The sequence below is a fragment of the Didymella exigua genome, assembly GCF_010094145.1.
Source record: "Didymella exigua CBS 183.55 unplaced genomic scaffold M421scaffold_44, whole genome shotgun sequence".
Classification (NCBI taxonomy): domain Eukaryota; kingdom Fungi; phylum Ascomycota; class Dothideomycetes; order Pleosporales; family Didymellaceae; genus Didymella; species Didymella exigua.
The window spans coordinates 235,176-254,261 of NW_022984818.1; the positions used below are offsets into that span (position 1 = coordinate 235,176).

At 57.5% G+C, this 19,086-nt stretch overlaps 5 protein-coding genes across 5 annotated transcripts; 4 read left to right on the top strand and 1 right to left on the bottom strand.

Moving 5' to 3' along the window:
- The first annotated feature begins 3,447 nt into the window (after window positions 1-3,447).
- On the top strand, window positions 3,448-4,065 carry M421DRAFT_302623 (uncharacterized protein). The gene has a single exon (XM_033589118.1). It carries the CDS (start codon window positions 3,568-3,570, stop codon window positions 3,943-3,945), a length of 378 nt encoding a protein of 125 aa, XP_033444231.1. The 5' UTR covers window positions 3,448-3,567; the 3' UTR covers window positions 3,946-4,065.
- Window positions 4,066-5,367: 1,302 nt separating this feature from the next.
- Window positions 5,368-7,048, top strand: M421DRAFT_302686 (mitochondrial 2-oxodicarboxylate carrier 2). Its single transcript, XM_033589120.1, has 7 exons — window positions 5,368-5,626; window positions 5,801-5,823; window positions 5,903-5,913; window positions 5,969-5,998; window positions 6,049-6,132; window positions 6,183-6,239; window positions 6,294-7,048. The coding sequence occupies exons 1-7, from the start codon at window positions 5,575-5,577 to the stop codon at window positions 6,943-6,945; spliced, it is 909 nt and encodes a 302-aa protein (XP_033444232.1). The 5' UTR covers window positions 5,368-5,574; the 3' UTR covers window positions 6,946-7,048.
- Window positions 7,049-7,844: 796 nt separating this feature from the next.
- On the top strand, window positions 7,845-9,793 carry M421DRAFT_104133 (benomyl/methotrexate resistance protein; the record flags this gene model as incomplete). The annotated part of the gene is made up of 4 exons (XM_033586982.1): window positions 7,845-8,186; window positions 8,237-8,434; window positions 8,482-9,369; window positions 9,491-9,793. The coding sequence occupies 4 exons, from the start codon at window positions 7,845-7,847 to the stop codon at window positions 9,791-9,793; spliced, it is 1,731 nt and encodes a 576-aa protein (XP_033444233.1).
- An 845-nt stretch (window positions 9,794-10,638) lies between these two features.
- On the top strand, window positions 10,639-15,368 carry M421DRAFT_425319 (Ssk2-type MAP kinase). The gene is made up of 2 exons (XM_033594049.1): window positions 10,639-14,351; window positions 14,397-15,368. The coding sequence occupies exons 1-2, from the start codon at window positions 10,775-10,777 to the stop codon at window positions 14,921-14,923; spliced, it is 4,104 nt and encodes a 1,367-aa protein (XP_033444234.1). The 5' UTR covers window positions 10,639-10,774; the 3' UTR covers window positions 14,924-15,368.
- A 472-nt stretch (window positions 15,369-15,840) lies between these two features.
- Window positions 15,841-18,984, bottom strand: M421DRAFT_425320 (P-loop containing nucleoside triphosphate hydrolase protein). The gene is made up of 2 exons (XM_033594050.1): window positions 16,727-18,984; window positions 15,841-16,302 (listed from the first exon to the last, which is right to left on the bottom strand). The coding sequence occupies exons 1-2, from the start codon at window positions 18,863-18,865 to the stop codon at window positions 16,189-16,191; spliced, it is 2,253 nt and encodes a 750-aa protein (XP_033444235.1). The 5' UTR covers window positions 18,866-18,984; the 3' UTR covers window positions 15,841-16,188.
- Window positions 18,985-19,086: the final 102 nt, after the last annotated feature.

Below are 19,086 nucleotides of genomic sequence, written 5' to 3' on the forward strand. Positions count from 1 at the left end.
AGAGCCTCATCGTAGACATTCCTAAGCACCTGTCTTCCATCCAACACACCCCTCCTCCCCGCCAAAAACACCTTCTCAGGCACCTTCCTCCCAACGATCTGTTTTCTCGGACTCCGCTGAGAGAAACCCGTAATTTCGTCCAGAGTCTTCCTCTTCCTGTCCGGGCTTCCGTGCCCAGCCACCTTCGGCTTTCGCGGGCTGGCATTCGTCGACGTGCGTCCAGTCTGAGTGTTCCCTTCATCGAAGACATGGCCGTCCGCCATCTCGCTCGTCAAGTCCAGCACCCAGCCCTTCTCGCGGCACATGCCAACCATATCTCTTAGCAACTCGTTGCCGGAGAGCGTCTTCTCGCTGCCAACAATGACGAGTTTGCTCCGCGCCCGTGTGAGCGCTACATTAACTCTTCTTCGATCCTTGAGCAGCTCGCCTACGCTGGCGACGTCGTTGGATCGCACGCAGCTCACGAGGACGACTTCTTTGTCGCGGCCTTGGAACTTGTCTGCTGTGTGCAACTCCACGCCACTCGCTGCGGATGGTGCAAAACGCTCGGAGGAGTGCATTTGTGTATGTGTCGAGGAGAGGCTGCTCCGTAGTAGGGCAAGCTGACTGCGGTAAAAGGCTATGACGCCGATATCTGAGGCGGGAACGCCGAGGTTGAGGAGCGAGATGGTGAGCTGAGTAATGAGTCGCGCTTCGAGGCTGTTGATTATGCGGCTACCGGAGGAAGATTCAAGGGTGGGGGATATCCGGTCTGTGTTTATGAATACGACGGGCTGCTCGGGCGAAAGAGAGCGTGACAACCAGCAGTTGACGGATTCAGGGCCAGGACAATTGGTGCTTGCTCCTACATGCGCTTGCCGGTGATGCGCGTGAAGACCAGAGGGCTCTGGTAAGGTGAGCTTGCGAGATGCGACGCTGGGTGTGCCGCACTTCAGATGGCCTGAGTAGATAAACTTGTTGGACAGAGACATGACCTCAGCGCACATGCGATATTGGTGTTCCAGGCTAACAACCGCTTGTGGATGCGCCTCACAGAGCAGCTTGAAGAGTGAAACGTCTAGACCGCCCTCCATGGCCTCCTTGTTCTGCACTAATGGAGGGAGCTGGTAGTGGTCGCCTACCAAGATGAACTTCTGGGACATACGGATCGGCCCAAGACAGACAGGCAGTGTAATCTGTGAAGCCTCGTCCACAATGCAGTAGTCGAAAATCCGGCGACTGAATAGTGGATGGTTGGTGGTCAGACAGGTGGTGGCCACCACGAGCGGCTCCATCCACGACTTCTCGAGATCCCCCACACTCTTACTGGGCTCTGCTGCCAATGTCGCGAACTCTCGTACTTCAGGGTGGATCTTCGCCGCCGCTCCAAGGCGGAGAACGTCTATCTTATCGTCCCGGATTTTAAGTAAAATATTGTCCACTGCGGAGTGAGTGTAAGAGGCAAGAAGGACACTCTTGCCTTTCGCGACTAGGGTTCGGATGACATGGGCGATTGTCGTTGTCTTGCCGGTTCCTGGCATACCCAAAATGAGCGCATAATCCTTAGCAGCCATGACTTTGGCCACGGCAGCCTGCTGATCTGAGTTCATAGATACTTGTGATGACCGCGGTCGGTCGACGGTCATGACTGGACAGAAAATCGGAGCTCTCCCTTCCACAATCAACGCACGAAGGTCTCGAGCTTTGTAGACATTGTCGTCCATGATCTGGATGAGGTTGTTGCGCGCTGCTGCCATACCGTTGCTGAACTCGTCTTTGTCCATGCGGTACAGCACAGGTCTACTATCGACTTCGGGTGCTTGTGCCGCCTCACCTTCCTTGCATACCTCCATAATACCGGCAAAGGTTTGGTTGTTCTGAGCGTCGAACCCCGAAAGCTTCGTACGAGAATTGTGCAGACGCCTGTCCACGGCAACAGTGATGCGTCTCTTTCGTACGCTCGTGACATATCCATTTGCCAGCGCGAAGTGGCCTTGCTCATCCGAGACGACCACAGGCTCCCCAACGGTGAGCTGGGACTCGGTGAATGAAAAGCCGGGTGCGGGTTGTTGCTTGACGAACGTGTAGCTATGGCGGTTAATCTTCTGACCAAGCTTCTCTTCGTGTGCCAAGCCGGGCTCGAGAACCACATTAGAGAAGCAGCGTCCCAGCTTCTCGCGCTCAGTACTCAGCATGGTCCACAACTCTCTTCGGAACTTCATCATGTCCGCCTCTTCTTTCGTAAGCAACGTGTCCCATTTCTTCATGAAGTCACTGTCGGCAGGCTTGAGTGCCCTGACGAGATCGTCGAACTTCTGCTTCGCCTTCTTGTTCAATGACTCGCCCTCACCGTCCTCTACTAATTTGTGGTAAAGGAAGCACGACTCCTGAGCATAGCAGTTGCCGCACTTGAAGTCTTCCTTCAGCATCGGCGGCAGATCGATCCGGTAGCGCACAAAGCAGGCTAGTTCGTTGCGCTGGATGAGCATGTGTATGATCTCATTGCGAACGGCGGGAATGCGGATAGTTGCTGATGTCTCGAGATAGTAGAGCATCCCATAGGCGACGTCGATGTCGTAGCGATCCGAGAGTAGCAGATTGTACAAAGCCGTCTGGACGGAATGCGCACTGTTGGACGTGTTCTTTCCGGTCTTAACTTCGAAGGGGACGGTCAGAGTGCGCTCGCCCTGATCGTCCTGCAAGGTCACCTGTACCGTTGCATCAATATTCCCTTTCAGCCCATACATCGGTGACCAGACATGCTCCTCAACATCGAGAAGCTTGTTGATACTCATGATTGATTGAGGTCCATTGCGGTGCTGCACTTTTGCATCGATGCAAGGCGTGGCTCGCACGAAGATCTTGGCCCACGCCTGCATTTCGGGAAGCTTGCTGAGCATGTGCTCCTTGACCTCGTCACAGGTTGAGTTGATCTCGAGGATGGTCTCGAACTTACTTGGAAGCAGCTTATCGATGGTCGAGAGTAGGAATTCCGTGTCCCATTGGTTGACCTTCAAGGCCTCTTGGAACAGCTCGTGCAGAAGCGTACCATACAACATCGGTGCGTTGGCTCTACTAGTGGCCTTGATGCGGTCTTGAAGCACTGCTCGTCGGAGGCATCCGTAAGAGTCGGCAACAACTGTCGCTGATATCAAGTGGTCTGGATGCAGAACCAACATGTTGTGATGGTCATCAATAGCACAATGCCCGTCTGCCGAGAAAGCCCCAATGACGTGGACATATGCGCCGACCGTGGCAGATGTGTCGTACCATGCTTGTCGTAACGAAATCGACTTCATAATCTTCGTCTTCTCATTGTCGACCAACAGGATCTGCAACGCGTTAGTGCATGATGCTAGTGTCTGGGACATTTGCTGCGTACCTTTTCAGGCCTTTGCTGGCCTCTACTGTCAAGGTACGAACCCTCAACTACCTGCTTGACGAGATATCGTTGGATAGCTCGAGTGTCTCGTTGACTCTTACAAACTCAGCTAAACAGACTTATTATGGGTGTTGCGTCTACATACAGTGTTCGTTGCAGGCGTTTGCGTGGCTGCTACTTCAGCTGCAGCAAACTCGTCAGAGTCTATGTCATCCCCAAAGTCATCAGAATCATCATTCGCCAGATCAATAACGGGCGCAGCATCAATAACTAGCGATTGTGCGGGGAACGCCTCTTGGATGGGTGACTCGAGCGGCCGGTTGTCAAACAGGGACGCTACCTGCTCGAGGTCTGCAGCAAATTCGTCCTCGTCGTCTTCTATCCCAAACTCGTCCTCGCTATCAGCAGCCTTTGGGGTAGTCGCAATGACTGCTGGGGCGTACCCAGGTGGGATTTTAGGATTTGCTTGTGACGCGGCTGATGGCTCGGTTGCGAGGGTACCGGCATTGGCCACATCGGCCATGTCTGTGTCGAAATCGACGTCGCCGAAATCATCAGAAGATGGAGAGGGTTGTGACTGCTGACCTGCCGACTGCTGCTCGTTGGGCATTTGTGGGAATTCATAGTCTTCAGCAGCAAGACGATCGAAATCATCTTCATCGGCACAGTTCTTGGCTTGCAGAGTGTAGGAAGTCTCGTCCTCATCTTCAGCTGCTGTTCTCGGAGAGTGCCGCTTGAGAGGGGAATCTGGAAATGCGGCCAGCGTATGTCCAGTCTCAGGAAGCGGAGATGAGCTCGACAGTGGGTGGTCTTGCGAGTTGGAGATGGACTGCTTCATGAGCTGGACGATGCTGGCAAGATTCGTGGCCGGTGGCTGGCCTTGCATGACGCTGTCTGAGCTGGGAGCAGCAGTGAAGACGTCCTCGACGTCCTCGTCCACGTCGCCCTGGAAGACGCCGTGCATTCTCCGTCTCTTCTTCGTGGATGTGGGAAACTCAACGCCACAGCTTGCCCATCGTCGAAGCCCGCTAACACTGCCGGCAGCAGCAGCAGCAGAGCGAGGGGACGACTCGTTGATCAGGTGTGCGAAGGCCACGTTCTTACTCTTGGTGACAGTCGGCGTCTTCTTGCTTGTGTAGCGCGACCAGAGCTCGGTGGCGGGATCAGCCTGGGGTGTCGCGAGGGCTCCCTTGCGCGCACTCAGCCTCTCTTCCTGCGAAGGCCCGGCTGGCGAGGAGCTGTGGGCGCGCTTCCTGTTCTTGCGTGGCACCGGGGTGTTGGCAGGCTGTGAGCCGCGCCAGTACAGCTGCTCCTCGGGTGAGAATGCGGCCAGAGCTGCGTGTCTGGACGTGTCGTCGGTGTTGCCGACCAGGTCTGACAGTGGCAGTCTTGCAGCAGGCGTCGACGGCGGCGCCGACGGCTTGCTCTGCGGCAGGCGCGGCGTCTCGAAGGCGTCCTCGACGTCCCTGACCCTCGACGTCTTCGGCGTCTCTTCGGACTTGGCCGTCGTCTGCCGGCGATTCTCCTTCTCGGGGTCCAGGGGCAGTGTGTCGTCCAGCTGGAAGGCCCTCAGCTTCATGCGCGTCTGCGTCGACGGCATGATGGGCGGGCCGGTCGCGACGTGTCGAGCCGGAGAGGCCTCGCTATGCTGGTGGGGCGGGGCGTTGCGAGGGCGGGTCCATTGGCCTCTGAACTGGGTGGGTGAGTGCGTAGATCAATGAGGGGCGTTCGCAAATAGCGGTCAGCGTACCTTCGCCTTGGGGTCCTGGTCGAAGAAGGACTTTTGCCGTGTTGACATCAGTGCATGTGGACGAGCGCTAGCGGGACTGACGCGACGAGCCAGACGCGACGAGACGAGACGCGACGCGACGACTTGAGCTGGCCGAGGCGAGGGCTGCAAGGATTCAGAGGACCCACCGTGTTTGTGTGGTTTGCACGCGGGTAGCCGCCCGCCCGCTACCGGTATCGGCGTCTTGTGGTTGGACAGCTGACTTGGATGAAGGGTGCTGTCACCCAAACTTTTTTTGAGAGAGTGCAATCATCCCGTGCTTATCGATTAGCAGCCTTACTCGTGCAGCCGGAGAGCTTTGACTATTTTGGCCTTCATCCCACGCTGCTCTCCCCGGACCGTCCCACTCGCTCACCAAACCACCAGCCGGTCCTTCTCACCTTCCACATTTCGTCTCTCGCCCTCCCTCCTCGTTGCCAGCAACATGTCGTCCGCTGATGTGAAACCTCTGCCGTTCGTCTACCAGTTCGCGGCTGGTGAGTCTCAATTCCATACCTCGGAGAAGCTCCGATGCACCGCGTACCCATGAATATTTCTACATGTTCACGGGGACGGCGTAGAGCGCGCAATTGCATTCGAGAAGCTTGACGCAATGCCTCGCGAGCTTTCTGGCGGCCAATCCAAGCTGGACAATGGCTGACAACAAGCAGGTGCCGTGGCTGGTGTGTCAGAAGTGAGTGCGCGCGATAAGAGACCGAGCCTCTTGTCATGTCGTGTGGTGGACAGAACGCTAATTGGGCGTGTGCGCATAGATCCTGATCATGTGAGTGCTTTTTGTAGATGATTTGTGCAGGGTGCAATTGCTAACAAACTACAAGGTACCCGCTGGACGTCGTTAAGACCAGGATGTGAGCAACACGCGACCGAGCGCACGACGATCCCTTCTAATCCTATATAGACAATTGCAGAGTGCAAAGGCAACCGGTGAGGATGCCTACAGTGGCATGTTGGACTGCTTCCGCAAAATCGTGAAGAACGAAGGGTAGGCCGGTTCATTTGCCGCACGCGAACCGGTGTACTAACGTCTGGTAGCGCATCCAGATTGTACCGTGGTATCAGCGCGCCTATTCTCATGGAGGCTCCCAAGAGGTGAGTGCGCGCGACGGTCGAGCCTCCACCTCTGAACCTCGTTGACGTGAATAGGGCTACCAAGTTTGCAGCCAACGACTCGTGGGGAGCTTTCTACCGCGACCTCTTCGGCCAGGCTAAGATGAACCAGTCCTTGTCCATCTTGACTGGCGCGACTGCTGGTGCCACCGAGGCTTTCGTTGTTGTCCCCTTCGAACTCGTCAAGATTCGTCTCCAGGACAAGGCTCAGGCACACAAGTACAACGGCATGATGGACTGTGTCACAAAAATCATCAAGCAGGAAGGTCCGCTCACCCTGTACCAGGGTCTTGAGTCTACCATGTGGCGCCACATACTTTGGAACGCTGGTTACTTCGGATGCATCTTCCAGGTCCGCGCCCTCCTGCCGGCAGCCTCGGACAAGAAGGGCCAGATCACCAACGACCTGATATCCGGTGCCGTAGGTGGAACTGTTGGTACCATTCTCAACACCCCCATGGATGTAGTCAAGTCCCGCATCCAGAACTCGCCCAAGGTTCCCGGCCAGGTCCCCAAGTACAACTGGGCCTTCCCTGCCCTCGGCACAGTCTTCCGCGAAGAGGGCTTCAGTGCGCTGTACAAGGGCTTCACACCCAAGGTCCTGAGATTGGGTCCTGGAGGTGGTATTCTGCTCGTCGTCTACACCGGTGTCATGGACTTCTTCCGCAACATGCGTGAGGGCAAATAGGCAGCGGAGGCCGGGGGAGACGAAAAGTAAGCGGCACGTTGAACGAGCGTACGAACCCCATTTTTCCTACAGCATCTCGAAAGACCTGGCAGATAGACCGTACAATCTGACCGAAACAATTTCACCATACCTCTGTGGTGCCAATGCTCTGACTGCTTCCAGCTTGAACTATTGACCTGATCAATTATACGGTCAATGCACGAAGCTACTGCGTCTTGATTAGTCTCAGTCCCTGCTCGCTCTTCGGCCCACACGGGCTCCGCAAACACTTCGATTTCACCGCACCATCGATGCACGAACAACAAACACCAATAATAGTCAAACGTTCCGACGTCGCGTGGGCATCAACGTCATGGCACATGTTCCAGACACGCTGACTCCGAGTCCCCTGAGCAACTTCAGCCTTATCAATGCGGTTCAACAAACCCTAATTGCACCCTCGTCGCAGCTACGTACATAAACCGCACGCCCTCATTCGCTCGCTTCTCAAAGTATCCGAAGGAGCCGAATATGCAGAGCTCTCTTTTCGTCGACGTCAGATCTATGTGTGCGCTAGCGTCGATCGCCCCGAGCCGCACCGTCATCGACTTTTCAATGACTGCAAATGATTCTGATTTTTTAGGAGAATTCAACGGACAGTTGAGGAAAAGATGTGCCAGGCTAAGCTTTTTGAGACCCAGAGTGCTTGCTAGAGGGCTTGGTACGCTTGTTTTCAGCATTAGCTGGGCGAGCCCTGGGCGTCCGAGATATCCAATGTGGTTGCTCTGCTTGCGCTCGGTCAGAAAGTGCTCGGCGAGTAGATGATGTCAGTATCTGGTGCTCGATCGTTAAAACGATGTTGCTGCTCGCTGCGTGGTGAATTGGGTGGCTTCATCCATTCGGAATCCAACGACAAAGACATGGTGGCCGACCTTATTCGCGATTCGCCGTTCGGGCACATTGTCCGTCTTGTTACGCGCAACAAGGTCTTTCAGTATCCCGAAGAGAAGGATCCCAGTCTGTGGAAGAAATACGTCAATCAGGAGAAATCGGGCTTTGTTGCACACCACGGCAACACCTCACCGCCCAAAGAGGATGTCGAGGAGTTGCGCCAGGCGCGCGGTATTAGGGACCGCGAAGGCTCAGAGAGCTCACAGACAGAGGTCGGTGATGAAGTCAACGATGCGAGCGGTGTCAGGATAGACCAGGAGAAGGGGAGAGATCAGCATGTTATCGACTGGAATGGGCCAGACGACCCGCAGGTATGGCTGACCGTCTTCACGTTGACAATGGCAAGTCTAACAGTGGATAGAACCCGCGAAACTGGAGCCGTGCGAAGCGCTTCTTCGTGACCTTTGAGATCTGTTTCCTCACTTTCTCCGTGTACATCGGCTCCGCCATCTACACGCCCGGTCTCATGGACGTCATGGCTGGCTTTGGTGTAGCCCAAGTCCCTGCCACCCTTGGTCTGACTCTTTACGTCGCTGGCTACGGGCTGGGCCCTATCATTGCAAGTTTTCGTCCCTCAACTGCCTTTGCAAAGCTAATACCAGCCAGTGGTCGCCCATGAGCGAGATCCCCCAGATCGGACGCCTGTGGGTGTACATCAGTACACTCTTCATCTTCTGCTGCTTTCAGATCCCTCTCATCTACTCGGTCAATTTCGGGATGCTTCTTGCTTTTCGTTTTCTCACGGGCTTCTTCGGATCGCCCGCCCTCGCCACCGGGGGGGCTACCATCGCAGACATGTACCGCCCGCAGAAGCAGGCCTACGGACTCGCCGTCTGGGGCATCGGCGCAGTTTGCGGTCCAGTACTGGGGCCGCTCGTAGGCGGATTTGCCGTCATGTCCGGCGGCTCTGGGGTTGTCAAGGGCTGGAAATGGACCATCTGGGAGTTGCTCTGGCTGTCGTCATTTTGTTTTATCTTCCTGTTCTTCTTCCTGCCCGAGACCAGCTCCACCAACATCCTGTACCGGCGCACCAAGCGTCTGCGCAAGCTCACTGGAAACGACAAGCTCACGTGCGAGCCGGAGATGATGTCTGCCGAGATGGGACCCAGGGACGTCGTGCGGATGTCGCTGCTGAAGCCCATCACGCTCAACTTCCAGGAGCCGATTGTGTTCCTGCTCAACCTCTACATCGCGCTCATCTACGGCCTGTTGTATATCTGGTTCGAGTCTTTCCCGCTCGTCTTCACGGAGCTCTACGGCTTCAGTCTTGGGCTCACGGGCGTTGCTTTTCTGGGCATTTTGGTTGGCACTTTCATTGCGGCTAGTATCCTGTTCACCTGGCTGTACCTTTATCAGGAAAAGCAGTTTGATGAGAACGGCAACATCGCGCCTGAGAAACGCCTGATTCCTGCCATGGTCGGATGCTGGGGTGTCCCCATTTGTCTATTCTGGTTCGGCTGGTCTTCACGATCGGACGTGCACTGGATTGTGCCTGTAAGCAGTCCCATGTCACCGCGTGGTTGTAGGCATCAGAGGTACCGTCTGTCTCGCAGACGTCCTCTAAACTACACCGACACGCTCCATTTTTCTCGATCTATACGCTAACCCTCCTTAGATAATCGGCACGTCCTTCTTCGGCATGTCCGCCTTCACGCTCTTCAACGCCGTGCTGCCCTACCTCAGTGACGCGTACCCTGACAACGTGGCCAGTGTGCTGGCCGGCAACGATCTCATGCGCAGTTCGTTTGGAGCTGGCTTCCCGCTGTTCGCTGGCGCCATGTACCAGCGCCTGGGCATTGACTGGGCGAGTAGTCTGTTGGGCTTCCTGGGCATTGCATTCATCCCCATTCCGTTCTTGCTGTACAAGTACGGCAAGCAGATCAGGCAGAAGAGCAAGAACGCGAGGAAGGATATTTGAAGGGTGATGAGAGGCGATGGTTGCTTTTGGATTGCTGCGATTTAGCGTACTTTGTGTGATACTTGATTGAGGATCTATCGAGAAATCCGCCCTCTGCTGAACAATGTGATTTTCTGGCGCCAGCTACTCACACCACGCCACACTGTCAGCTCCAAATGTCGCACTCTGTTTTGCTCTATGACAGCGAACAGCGAGGTCAAGCCCATGGTCATTGGGCATCATTGATTGTTTACTTTTTGCTTGACTTGGAAGATGCCAGGACAAACGGCCGAAACAGAGGTCCGTGAAGCCCATGAATAGGGCCGAATTTTCAAACATGGACGTCACACAGAGACAGGGCGGTGGTTCTGCCCCACAAGGCAGGCGGGCGGCCGGGGCAGGCGAGAGAACCGTCGAAGCCGGCGACTTGGGTGCAGGGTTGCATCATGCTTCGAGAATCGCCGGGCTGGAATCGACGGACTGGCCTCTCACGAGGACTCGCGCACGTAATCTCCATGACTGGTTGGGTGTGTGGGTGGGTGTGTGGGTGTGTGGTTGGGCTGTACACACTCGAGATAGGGGTTCAAGGATCAAGACAAAGGTTGGTCGAACATGCTTGTGAAGATCGGTGAGACCCCGGTTCTGCGTTCGGTGCGGTCGCTGCGGTCGCGGAAGTGCAAGGTCGCGGAGGTGACTTGGACAGAGGCGGCTAGCTCACTCGCCACAGTCGGTCCAAACAGCAAAGAGGCAGCTTTGACGGCGGTGGATGGCGCCGGTGGAAGGGAGGCGCTAGAGAGCACAGCATCTGCTCTGCGGTGCTGGGGAAGACTTTGTCCTCCAGTCAACCTACGAATTACCAGTCGCCCCCCTATCGAAAGCCTGCAAGCCGCCCATCAGCGTGCCGCGAAACCGGTTGCTGCGCCACATCGCGATTCGCTGCGCTGATCAGCCGTTCGAGCAGTCCGCGGAGCACGATTGGCTGCAAAGTACAAAGACCACACCATGGCTGGCCTCGGCGTGCACTTCAACGCCGGCCGCAACAGCAATCCGCTGTTGCCCGCCCAGCACACGATGAGCGAGGCGCCAGTCGTAGTCAACGCGCCGGCCCCGCCAGAGCGCATGAGCTCAAGCTCGACTGAGGGCTCCTCCGACTCCGACTACGCACTCGACGCCGACGCGGGCCATGTCCACTCTCGGCTCCAATTTGCGCAGCCCGTGCAGGCCATGCCCATAAGCAGCGCGGTGGACGAGGTGCCCCCGCTCCCTTACAGCTACAGCACGCAGACCCCCCAGGGCACTCGCAGCATCCGCGTCGTCACCAACATGACGGCCGAACAGGCGGGCCAGCACGCCGCCAGCGCCAGCAGCTCTGCGCGCACGCCGCGGCCAGGCGCCATTCGGACGCCCTCCAATGCCTACAACCCCGCGCGACGTCCGCAGCAATTCTCGCTCAACAGCACCGCGTCGCACCGCGGCCGCAACAGCTCCGCCACGCGCTCGCGCCGCAACCCCAACGCCGACTATCGTGCGCAGGAACAGGCCTACGTGCAGCGCATCCGCCAGGAGAACGAGCAGGAGGACTACGCCTTCGACCCGGCCACGGGCACGCCGAGCCTGGGCTACAGCACCGACAGCGAGACGGACAACGAGTCACCCTCGACCGCCGACTATGCGGAGAACGATCCATACGACCAGGAGACGCTGCTGTACTACGGCAACGACGACATGCAGCCGTCGATCGAGGAGCTCAAGATCCCCGAGAACCGCGAGCGCCTCGAGTGGCACTCGATGCTGGCGAGCGTGCTGACCGGCGACGTCGTCAAGCAGGAGAAGAAGCGCCTGATCGGCAGCACCGAGCAGCAGGGCGACAGCACCCTCAAGGCCGAGATCTGGATGGGGATCCGTGCCCGCGTCTGTGGCCGCTCGCTGCAGGCCCAGCGCCGCATCGTCGACGACGCCCGCGGCAACATCAAGGGCCTGCTGGAGAGCATCATCTCCTTTGAGGTCGAGGGCGCCACCGAGGCCGGCCAGACGCCCCAGCAGCAGGTCCAGCACGTGGTCAAGAAGATTGAGAAGATTGAGAACGCCTACCCCACGCGCCAGGCCCTCGAGACTGCCTATCCCCGCGCCGCCTCCGAGGCCTACAGGTCGGCGTGCGACGCCGTCATTGCCTGGGACAACACCACCGTGCTCATCAACACCGAGATGGCCATCCTGAAGATGTGGGTCGGCAACGAGGAGCTCGACTTTGTCAAGGCGCGACCGCGCTCGTCGCAGGACCACCACCTGACGGACGAGTCGTCCTTCATCGACCGCATACTGAAAGAAGACGGTCTGAAGTCGCTGCAGGGCGAGACCAATCTGCTCATTCCCCTCGAGAAGGTGATCCAGAAGGCGAAGAGCACGCTGATCACCAACGCGCAGGGCTTTGCCGAGCGCCACTTGCCGCCTTATATCGAGGAGCTGCTCACCCTGATCAATTTCCCCTCCCGCCTGCTCCAAGAAATCATCCGTGTCCGCCTGTCCTATGCGAAAAAGATCAAGGACCCGTCGCAGCAGGGCGTCATGATGGCTGAGCAGATGATCGCGCAGTTCCAGATCCTGCTGCGCATGGCAGGCCAGGTCAAGGAGAGCTACATGGTAATCTCTCGACCCGAGCCAGGCTGGGACTTGCCTCCATGCATCGAAGAGAACTTTGACAACGTCGTGCTCGATGCGTTGAAGTTCTACTTCAGGATGTTGAACTGGAAGCTGATGGCCAACAAGAACACGTTCAAGGAGGCCGAAATCCTTGAACAGGAGTGGGATTTCTGCAACAAGCTCGGCAGGCAGCTTCAGGGTGGCGACGTCGAGACTGCCGAGCAGTTCAGTATTCTGACATCCAAATCGCTCACTCGTCTCAGCGCCCACTTCGAGCGCGAGCTGCAACGTCGGCCGGACGAACGCTCTGGCGCTGAGATGGAGAAGCGGTACAAGCAGATTCTCGATTCCGTTCGTGTTCGCCAACGTAAGCTTTTTCGTTTCTCGAGGATTTTGACGCAAAGGTTCGAAAACTGCACCGAATACAACATCAACCACATCGAACTCGACGAAGAGCAGCTGAGCGACCTGTACGAGTCACTCATCGTCAACGGGCACTTCCTTGTTGAGACCACGGGCGGCAACAACTCGGGCGTGTACATCATTGCATCACCTACACTGGAGAACCGACCCAATGACATCCAGTCTCTGCTCACCACGTGCTACCACGCTGAAGAAGGCCCGGAAGATCCAACAAACCCGTATGTCTTAATCATCAGACCCGAGGACGCGCTCTACTGGTCTGGCAAGAAGATGATAGGCAACATTCACGAGCCGCATCTGGACCTGAAGCCTGGGCGATTACGCCTGGTTGCAGATGGTTCTCAGCAACGGCTTGCTAATGCCAACGTCTCGTTCCTCCAGGCTATCGGCATGGATCTGACCACGCTCATCGACCAGCGAGCGAATCTACCCCGCGTCAACTCTGAGCTGCAGAAGATCAAGAAAACGGCGTACAAGCTGTCCAACACCATCATGGACAGTGTTGAGATCGTGCGCAAACAGACTGTTGGCCTTGAGTGCGGGGATCTCATCCAGACCTGTTTTGCTTTCGCGACGGAGTTCGGTCAGCGTTCCGTACTGTACCTGGACTACAATCGTCGCGCCATGAACAACATCAAGTTGACCAGGCTGGCGCTGGATTGGGTCAGTTTCATCTGTGACGACTGCGTGGCATCAGATCGCAAGACTTTCCGATGGGCAGTCGTAGCACTGGAGTTTGCCATGATGATGACTCGTGGGCAGAACATTCTGTCCATCAGTGACGAAGAGTACACGCAGCTGCGCGCAAAGGTTGCAGGTTGCATGTCTGTCTTGATCTCGCACTTCGACATCATGGGCGCCAGGTCTACCATCGCGGCACAAGCCGAGAGGCAGCGCCTCAATGCCATTGCCGGCAAGAGTTTGCAGGACCCGAAGAACTCCAAGGACGACGAGGAGTCGATCGAGATGACGCAGGCGCAGTGGATGCAGCGACTTGAAGAGATTGATGCGTTCAGGAAAGAAAAGGAGGCTGAACGTCAGGCTCTGGGCAGAGTGCTCGAAGACTCTAACGAGGCCGATCGCGCACTCACCTACCTGTCATCTTCTGCCACCAACGTCACTCTACGATGGCAGCAGGGCCAGTTCGTGGGTGGTGGTACATTCGGATCCGTCTACGCCGCTATGAACCTGGACTCCGGCCACTTGATGGCTGTCAAAGAGATTCGTCTTCAGGACCCTCAGCTCATTCCCACCATCGTTGCTCAGATCAAGGATGAGATGGGCGTGCTGCAGGTGCTGGATCATCCCAACATTGTCTCGTACTACGGCATCGAGCCGCACAGAGACAAGGTGTATATTTTTATGGAATACTGCTCTGGCGGTTCTCTGGCGGGTCTTCTCGAGCACGGCCGCATTGAGGACGAGACAGTCATCATGGTGTACGCGCTGCAGATGTTGGAGGGTCTTGCATATCTCCACGATGCGAGGGTCGTCCACCGCGACATCAAGCCTGAGAGTACGCATCTCCTAATGGATATTGTGCTTTGCTAACATAGTCCAGACATCCTCCTTGACCACAACGGTGTCATCAAGTTCGTCGACTTTGGCGCTGCCAAGCTCATTGCTCGCCAGGGTAGGACACTCGCTGTCGACAACGCCACGCGCCGCGAAAAGCAAGGCTCCATGACCGGCACACCAATGTACATGTCCCCCGAGGTCATCAAGGGCGGCAGCACCGGCCGCCACGGCGCCGTCGACATCTGGTCGCTAGGCTGCGTGATCCTCGAAATGGCCACCGGTCGGCGCCCCTGGGCATCTATGGACAACGAGTGGGCCATCATGTACCACATCGCGCAGGGCGACCCGCCACAACTCCCCACCTGCGACCAGCTCAGCGAGCAGGGCATCGACTTCTTGATGAAGTGCTTCGACCGTGATCCAAACAAGCGCGCCAGCGCTGTTGAGTTGCTCCAGCACGAGTGGATCATGACGCTGCGCGCGCAACTCAGTCTCGAGCCGCAGACACCCAGCTCGGAAAACGGAAGCCAGAGCGGAAGTAGTAGTAGGCAGAACTCCACCTACGGCTAGCCCTCTCCCTTTCCTTCCTGCTGCGCATCGTCCTGGACTTGACTAACGTACGCTCTGCAGGCGATCGCCGCTTTTCGTTGTCCAGCCGCCGCTCGTCGGTCCAGAGCACAACAACTGTGTGTGTTGCGCCACTGTCGCCGATTCTCGCCTCCTATCAAGAGGGGTTTTTTTTCCCTGGCTGCGGTCTTCCGCGCCCGAACAGCTTTTCCGAACCCTAGAATTTGCATCTCACTATTTCCGTAATATGCTTTTGGCCTGGTTTGTCAGGGCTTTTCCTACCGTACACGTATACCCTACATATGGGATGGCATGGTGGCGTTTTGCATTAGCGTGGGAGTTTCCTATCGTTGGGTGAGGGTGGTGGTATATATTGATACCGCCTTCATGGCTGAGTAATCCATACGTTGAATCGGATGGCTTGCGTCACCGACTAAGCACCATTGCAGGGGACAGTGTGCACTCCACCGTGAGACTTTGACGGTCGACCCTGATGCTCTTCATTGCATGCGAGACGACTGCAAGCAGCTCGTTGTCTGATCCACTCCGCCTGGATGACCGTCTCGTAATATTCCTTGCCAATCTACTCACCGCCATCTCAACCCCGCTGACGTCCGATCCCCCCTTCCTCCACGACCAAAGTCATTCTAGCCGAGACAGCTGGTCTTTTCAAGGTAGTGTCTGCATGCATTTCGGGAGTAGTCAAGTGAACCCCCAGCGTTAATTATAACCTCACAGGTACTTCTCCATTACATTCTTCCATGAGGAGCGGACTGGATAGTCGAAGCCTCGCACTGACCGCCACAGTCGATGCAAGTCAGTGATCCGGACGTGGACGGACGTGGGACAAACGTGGGACGAACGTGGGACGGACGTGGGACGAACGTGCAGATGCGTCGCTGAAACGGGCTGCGCTTCGACAAGGAAGATGTGTGTTGTTGAGCTTGCCTAGAACGCATGACACTGCGGCACTACGATGCAGCGGAATCTCTTCACAGCCAAAAAGCGCAGAATAAGTAGTGTAGTATCGCCTCATTGCGACATCGATGGGAAGCAGATGCAAGTCTATCTCTCTTTTCTTCTCTCTCAGGAAACGCCGGTTCCAATTTCAAGCCACGGTGTCAATAGCACACGGCACTCGGGTACAATTACAAGCTCGCTCTTCATCGCTCATCTCCTCTTCTCGGCCTCGTTGCGCATTAGCTTGGTCGACCGCGATTTTGTAGCACACTTCACTCGGGTACAGTCACAAGCTCGCTTCCATCCGCTCATCTCCTCTTCTCGGCTTCCTTGCGCATTAGCTTTGTCGAGGCGCGCTGCAGGGCTGTCTTGATATCGCCCTTCTTGAAGGTGGCGAGGTCGTAGTAGTTCGGCGAGATGTCCTGCACACGGTCAGTGTTTGTAAGAGTGGGGAGTGAGCAGGCTTTGTTTGTAAACACAACACTGTTTGTAGACATGACACTTTTGTAGACATGACACTGTTTGTAAACGTGACAGTGTCTGTAAACATGACACTGTTTGTAAACGTGACAGTGTCTGTAAACGTGACAGTGTCTGTAAACCAAACACTGTTTGTAGACATAACACTGTTTGTAAACATAACAGTGTCTGTAAACGTAACAGTGTCTGTAAACGTAACAGTGTCTGTAAACGTAACAGTGTCTGTAAACAAAACACTGTTTGTAGACATAACACTGTTTGTAGACATAACACTGTTTGTAAACGCAACAGTGCCTGTAACAGTGCCTGTAACGGTGCCTGTAAAAGGAGTACAGTGGATGAAAAAGAAAAATCAACACCACGTACCAGGAGCCATTCGGGCTTCACGCTCGTGACGCTGCGAATGTAGTTCTTCGTGGTGAGGACAAACTCGTTGTAGACGACCCACTCGCTGTCCTCGGCCAGGACGGTGCTGGGGTGCAGCAGCACCGTCTGCTCGTCCTTGACGGTGGTGTACTGCTTGCCGTTGCCGTCGCGCTTGGCGACCTGCATGAAGAAACCCGCGACGAGGGCGCGCTGGATGTTCTCGTAGTACTTTTTGTTCTCAAAGGGGGTGCTCATGAGCTCCAGCTCGGAGCGCTCCATGATGCGCTTCAGCTGCAGGCGCACGTTGTCGGCTTGCTGCAGGGCGCGGTACGACAGGAAGTGGTCGTGGCACCACTGCTTGGGGTTGGCCTGCGCCTCGTCGCCCTTGAAGGCGTGGTAGACGTTGAGCATGGTGAGGTGGTCGCCCTTGGCGTGGGCAAAGAGCTCCTTCATCTCGTCGGCGCGCTTGCGGTTGCTCGCTGGGCGGACAAAGATCTGGGGGACCGAGAGGAGGGCGGTGAGGGACAGGATCTCGTTGGAGCAGTAGAACTCGGGCGACGTGATGAGCATCACGGCCAGGGCCGGGTCGAGCGGGAACTCGGACGCAAGGCGGCCCAGCGTCGTCAGCTCGCCCTCGTCGTCGAGACAGGCGAGGTAGTTGAGCTCCTCGAGCGCGCGCATGAGCGTCTCGGGCGCGGGCGGGTCCATGAGGTCAAAGTGCACCAGATCGTCGACGCCCAGCTTCTTGAGCTCCAGCACGGTGCTCGCCAGGTTGGAGCGCAGAATCTCCGGGTACGTCTGCTCGATGAGCTCCTTCTTGAACGCCGACTCGGTGTACAGGCGGAAGCACTTTCCCGGCCGCGTGCGCCCAGCCCGACCGGCGCGCTGCTGCGCCGAGGCCTTTGAGATGGGCGAGACGAGCAGCGACTCGACGCGGATGCGCGGGTTGTACACCTTTTGCTTGCTGAAGCCGGGGTCCACGACGTACACGATGCCGTCAATGGTGAGCGACGTCTCGGCAATGTTGGTCGACACAATCACCTTGCGGCCGGGCCGGCCGCCCGGCGCCAGCGGCGGCGGGGCCGGGCTGAAGATCTTCTGCTGCTGCGCGGGCGGCAGCGTTCCGTACAGCGGGTAGACGACGAGCGGGCCGGCGCCGCCTTCTCGCGCCAGGTCCTGCGCCTCGAGGCTGATTTTGCGGCACGCGTCCTCAATCTCCTCCTCGCCCGTCAGGAACAGCAGCACGTCGCCCTCGGGCTCGGTCGCGTGGATCTGCAGCACGGTGCGCAGCGCCGCCTCGACGTAGTCGCGCTCGGGCGCCGGCGTGTAGAAGACCTCGACCGGGTGCGTGCGGCCGGGCACGGCGAGCAGCGGGGCGTTGTGGAAGTACTTTTGGAACTTTGTCGCGTCGAGGGTCGCGCTCATGATGATGAGCTTCAGGTCCTTGCGCCGCAGCACCACTTCCTTGAGCAGGCCCATGAGTATGTCCGTGGCGAGCGTGCGCTCGTGCGCCTCGTCGAGGATGATGGTGCTGTAGCGCGACAGGTTGTTATCGTGCATGGCCTCGCGCAGCAGCATGCCGTCCGTCATGTACTTCATAATGGTCTTGGGCCCCGTCTTGTCGTCGAAGCGGATCGTGTACCCCACCTCCTCGCCGAGCGTCACGTCCATTTCGTCGGCGACACGCTGCGCGACCGACATGGCCGCCACCCGGCGCGGCTGCGTGCAGGCGACCATCTGCCCGCTGCGCTGCGGGAGGTCGTCGAACAGCACAAACTGCGGAATCTGCGTCGTCTTGCCGGAGCCCGTCTCGCCGACGAAGACGAGGATCTGGCTGTCCTGGTACAGCTTGAGGAACTCGGCGCGCTGCTGGTGGACGGGCAGGCCGCGCCGCGTCTTGAGGATCCCGACGTACTTGGACGACAGCGGGCGGCCCGTGAAGGGGTTGGCGGGCCCGTCCTCGGCGACGCTGGCCTGCTCGGTGCTTGTGGCATGGCGCTGGAAGCCCGCGAGGCCGTCCTCGCTCCTGACGGGCGCCTCGTTCCAGTGGCTGAGGTACGGGTTGCTCTCCTGCTTGACCTCCGTCTTGACGCGCTTGGCGTCGCGGTGCTCGTCGTCGGATTCGCGCTTGACCGTCATGTCTGCTGGGGGAGGGAGGCGAGGGCGGAGAGGGCGGAGAGGACGGAGAGGATGGGCAAGGGGGGCGAGGGTCCGCGGCGGCTGGCGGTCGCGGGCGCTGGCCGTGTCGCGACTTTTTTTTGGCGGCGGCGGCGGCGGCAGCGTTCGTCCCCACCGCCGCGGTTCGCCCGCCGCTGCGCTAAGCAGCCCACCAAAAAAGATTCGGCGTGTGGAATGGGCAG